The 4,799-nt window shown below is 42.7% G+C and overlaps 1 protein-coding gene across 4 annotated transcripts in view; it reads right to left on the reverse strand.

Annotated features, from left to right (window-relative positions):
* zufsp (zinc finger containing ubiquitin peptidase 1) overlaps positions 1–4,799 on the reverse strand; it is a 43,605-nt gene that overhangs the window by 35,808 nt on the left and 2,998 nt on the right. For 3 of the 4 annotated variants that reach the window (XM_050045803.1, XM_050045800.1, XM_050045801.1), the window contains exons 2-4: positions 2,634–3,186; positions 2,457–2,558; positions 1,520–1,576 (exon numbers count right to left, since the gene is read on the reverse strand). In XM_050045803.1, coding sequence (XP_049901760.1) covers positions 1,520–1,576; positions 2,457–2,558; positions 2,634–3,177 — 703 coding nt within the window. In that variant the 5' untranslated portion in view covers positions 3,178–3,186. The remainder of the gene's footprint in view (positions 1–1,519; positions 1,577–2,456; positions 2,559–2,633; positions 3,187–4,799) is intronic. The other variant, XM_050045802.1, reaches the window with a different exon arrangement.

Genomic DNA, 4,799 nt, shown 5'->3' on the forward strand with positions numbered 1-4,799 from the left:
AATGACTGTGATATGAGCTTAAAAGTAAAGGCAGTAAAAATACCCCAAAAAGGCCTAGGGCCCATAGGGTTAAAAAGTACCGAAATAAGGTACCGTTTGGTACCGGTACCGAATTCCAGATACCGGTACCGGTACTGTATCGGTTCAATTATGAACGGTACCCAACCCTAATCAGCATTTACTTAACAGTTTGACAAGACCGCATGTCAACTTTAGCCAACAGATCTTTTGTCAACGGGGTGGTGGGTTAGTGGGTAAAGCATACGCTTCAGGATGAAGGCTTTTGCCGCAGCGGCCCGGGTTCGACTCTGACCTGTGGCCCCCTGCTGCATGTCACTCCCTCTGTCTCTCCCTCTTTCATGCTTACCTGTCCTGTTAACTGTACTGTCAAATAAAGGCTAAAATGCCCCCCAAAAATATTAAAAAAGAATCCTTGCTAATTTCAGCAGCTCTTTTTAAACACATATAGCACAGTTTAAGCTGTATAATTTATTTTCCAAATGTAACAGGATAGTTCAACATATCGTTAGGTTTGTAATGCATACCATACCAAAAGCCTCATACCAAACGGTTCAATACTAATTCGTGCATGGTTACACTCCTACTGTTAACCTTTCTAAATTAATGCACCCATACTCCAACTGAAGCGATATACTTTACTCTTATGTAAACGTTTGCGGTGTATATGTGAAACGGTTTTACAGAGGAAGAGCACTCCATTAGTTTTGTGTGTGTGCATGTGTGTCTTTGGTGGCAGTTATGATAATACAGTAATGAAAGTCAAAAAGAATTCCACTACTCTTTGAAGACAACATAAACAACCTTACCAAAGACAAATACTCAAGTCAGTTAGATGGGAAGTGTAGCTCACTATAATTGGTCTCCACCTTCCATGCACCCAGAAATGGGTCCTTTAAGTGACTCTTCACACCGCCGCACAACCCTGCAGCTAGTCACCGCAACGCCTGATTTGTTGTGAATGCAGCCTAACCCTGTACCAAGTAGTAGCCAAACCTCTCCAGTCAAACAATGCCTGCGTTAAATCCTTTTTGTGCCCAGATGTAGAAAAATAAATTGCTTGCAGCCAATCACACAATTTAATGCAACATGTGATTGGCTCATTATCTCAGCAGCTATAACCCACACAGTCTGTGGTGTGGTAAAGCTGACTGCAGTGTATTTGATGGAGTTGGCATTTCAGGATGCTTAGATGCTGCTAAAATGTTTGAATGTGTGGCTATACTACACACCTGTGGCATCTGGTGGCAATTTATACAACTACATACTTCCACTCACATGATGGGTATCAAATGAAGTAGGAAAAAAAGTATGAAATGAAATACTCTATTGGTATGGGTATCATGGGTATTGGTACTGGTATTGTCTTTTCTTTTTTTTTTAACTATACTCGGCCCTTAGAGAGGTCATTTTGTTGTTCTACATAGTATGCAGCAACCATAACAAAAGTACTGTGTATATAAACTGAAAATGTTCTTTCAGAGGAGACAAGGAGACACACCTGAGAGACTGCTGGCTGATGGTGATGTCCTGGCTGCTGAACACACCAGTGCTGACCCTGTACAAACACTTAGTCATGAATAAAGATGAATAATGTTCACATACACCGATCAGCCAAAACAATAAAACCACTGACAGGTGAAGTGAACAACACTGATCATCTTGTTACAATGCAATATTATGTTGGGAAATCTTCATTTCTGACATTCGTGTGGATGCCACCTGATACACTCCACCCACTTGAACACCAGTGCAAACCAGGCACCCCCCATTATGGCAACAGCACTCCCCAGTAGCTGTGGCCCCCCAGCAGGAAAATGCGCCATGCCACACCACAGAAACTGCTCAGGAGTGGCCCGAGGAAAGTGACAAAGAGCTCAAGGCATCAACCTGGCCTCCAAAATCCTCAGATTCCCATCGGATCAAACATCTGTGGGACATGCTGGTACCCCACCTCACAACCCACAGCACTCAAAAGATCTGAAGCGAACGCCCTGGTGCCAGACACCAAGGGCCACCCTCCAGAGGTCCTGTGTCCATGCCTTAACAGGTCAGAGCCAAGTCAGGTCCAAGGAGCACCCACCATGGATTGGGGGTACCTCTGGAGTACCAGCATATACCTCAAATGTTCGATCAAGTTGGGATCTGGGTATCTGGAGGTGAGGTCGACGTCTTGAGCTCTTTGTTCCGTTCCTCGGGTCATGCCTGAGCAGTTTTTGTGATGTGGCATGGTGCATTGTCTTGCTGGGATTGTATGTGGCTTCATTTTAACAAACAATGAACTCTTCTAATCTCTGCTGATTTGAACTAGTATTGGTGCCCCCTGAGAAATTTGCCTAGATCCCACAAATGAATTGTGTGCTGATGATAATAGGTGACAGAACATAATGTTCTGTACAAAGCAGCAAAGATGCAAATCTAAAAGGCAGAAAAGTTACCTTCAGCTGAGTGCTGTTCCTGTAGATGCAACTCAACATGCTCCTGCAGAATAAAAGAGCTGCTACAGACCAGTGCACACATGGGGCAGGAGAGCAGCTTCTCTGTGACAAATACAGAACAATTCAAGTCAGTTGTGAATTTAAAGTTCAAAATAAAGTTTGGAAGAGCTAAATCACCTTTTCTTGGGAAAGACAACCGCTTCTGCTTGGCTTTGCTCTGCTCAGATTTAATTCCATTGCTGTTGTCATTACAGTCCCCGACAGATTTCTGTCTGGTTTTAGGGATCTGTGTCGTCAAAGTCGAAGTGATAAGTGCAGTCTCTCCAGTTGATGAGCCCTCGCTTTGTATTTTACTATTCTGTTTAGGTCGCACTGAGTCTGTGGTAACACTACAGGCATGGGTGGGTGTTGCTTCACCAGCTGTATCACAGCTATCTCCAGCCAAGCAGGACTCAGGTGTCTGGGGCTTTTTGGTCACAGTTACACCAGTGCTTGTTTCAGCAGAGCAGCCTGAAGTGGATGGGAAGTAAGCCTGATCCTGCACTCTGGGCTGCTTCTCTGGATGTGCAGAGCTGATGTGGAAGCAGAGTTCATCGTAGGACACTCCAGACAAGGAACAGAGTGGGCAGTGCATGTCATTTTCCAGGTGGCTGAGAAGGAGATGTGTCTTCATGTCTTCCTCCAACATAATTTCTTCACCACAGATTTCACAGGTCAGCATGGCTGCAGCCTACACACAGAGACAAGTTACTATTACTTTCCTGTGGCTTGTTATCACACCTCAGACTAAAACAAAAGGTTTGCACAAGTTGGCACAATTTCAAGTCTATGTTATTACAATTTGCTACTGCTGATTAAAATCATGAATTAGGTTTATTGGATAGTGTCCTTTATTAAAGGGAATCTTTGGTATTTTTCAACCTGGACCCTATTTCCTCATGTTTATTTTGCCTTTTTTTGCCTTTATTAGATAGGACAGTCTAAGTGTGAAAGGTTGAGAGAGAGGGGATGACAAGCAGCATGGAATGCCAGCTCTACCCACTAAGCCACTGGGTGCTCCAATTTCCCCATGTTTTTGTAACTAGGTGATTAGGGATGGGCAATATATGGAATATAGTCCATGTATCACGGCTTGTTCCACATGGAATGTATAAAACTAATATTCATGAACACTGGGTATAAACTGTCATGCCGTTTTTTTTTTCTGTTTTTTTTTTTTCCCAAGCCAACTGCAACAACAACTTTATTAAATTACAGAATAAATGTAACTGTAATCAGTTACAGTTACTGAGAAAAAAACATGTAATTGAATTATAGTTACTAATTAAAATGGTGGTGATTACAAAGAAGTTACATATGAATATATTCTTTTCGGTAAAAAGTTAATATGTAGAATAAAAAATTAATTCTGTTGCGCTCGACTATGGAAGCCCGAATGACTGCGGACATTTCTCGCGGAGTCCACTTCGCTTATAGTACGCCCGAGTCTGTGAGCACCTGTGTCTGCCTCTTCAGCAAGCGCACAGCGAGCAGGAGAGAGAGGGGAGTGGGGTGGGGCGGGACTGAGCTAGGGGGTGCGAGTGCACATGCGCCGAGGCCTCTACTGTAGCCTGGGGAGTCGATAATGGCGGACAATTTAGTCTCAAAGAAATCAAAGAATGCGCCACCATGGCAACACTTTGGCTTTGAGCCAGACAAAGGAGGCAACCCTTGTTTGCACTGATTGAGTAAGCTGCAAAATTTATTTGTAAGGAATAAAAGAAACAACGCATTACTGTCACTCTGTTGTCCTATGGTCGTTTTTTATTTTAAATGAGTCAATTGCGCCCCCAAGTGGCAAAAATCCGGTATTACCGACTTGATGCGGGTTTTTTTTTTCTTATACCGACCCAACACTATTCAAGAGTAACCTTCCCAACACTGATCACTTGCACCCATACACACACGCATGCACAGACCAACTACCACACAAGCACACACCTGTTCTCCATTTAATATTCAATGAGTTTTTATAATCCTGTCCCACCTAGATTTCCTGTCCTATGGGTTCTTCTTTCCATACTGTAGATTTCATTATTTTTTTTCATTCCATTTAATCAACTGTGGTGCTGCTGGTTTTAGCCAATTTCTACTTATCTGTTTAATTGCTGTTATTGTTAATATTCTGTAGAGATATTTGTCTGCTGTGAGAGACTGTCTGAGGGGTTTTACCTTAGAGTATACAGTGGTGTGAAAAAGTGTTTGCCCCCTTCCTGATTTCTTACTTTTTTGCATGTTTTCCACACTTAAATGTTTCAGATCATCAAACAAATTTAAACATTAGTCAAAGATAACACAAGTAAA

The sequence above is a fragment of the Epinephelus moara genome, chromosome 6 (genome assembly GCF_006386435.1).
Source record: "Epinephelus moara isolate mb chromosome 6, YSFRI_EMoa_1.0, whole genome shotgun sequence".
Classification (NCBI taxonomy): Eukaryota; Metazoa; Chordata; class Actinopteri; order Perciformes; family Serranidae; genus Epinephelus; species Epinephelus moara.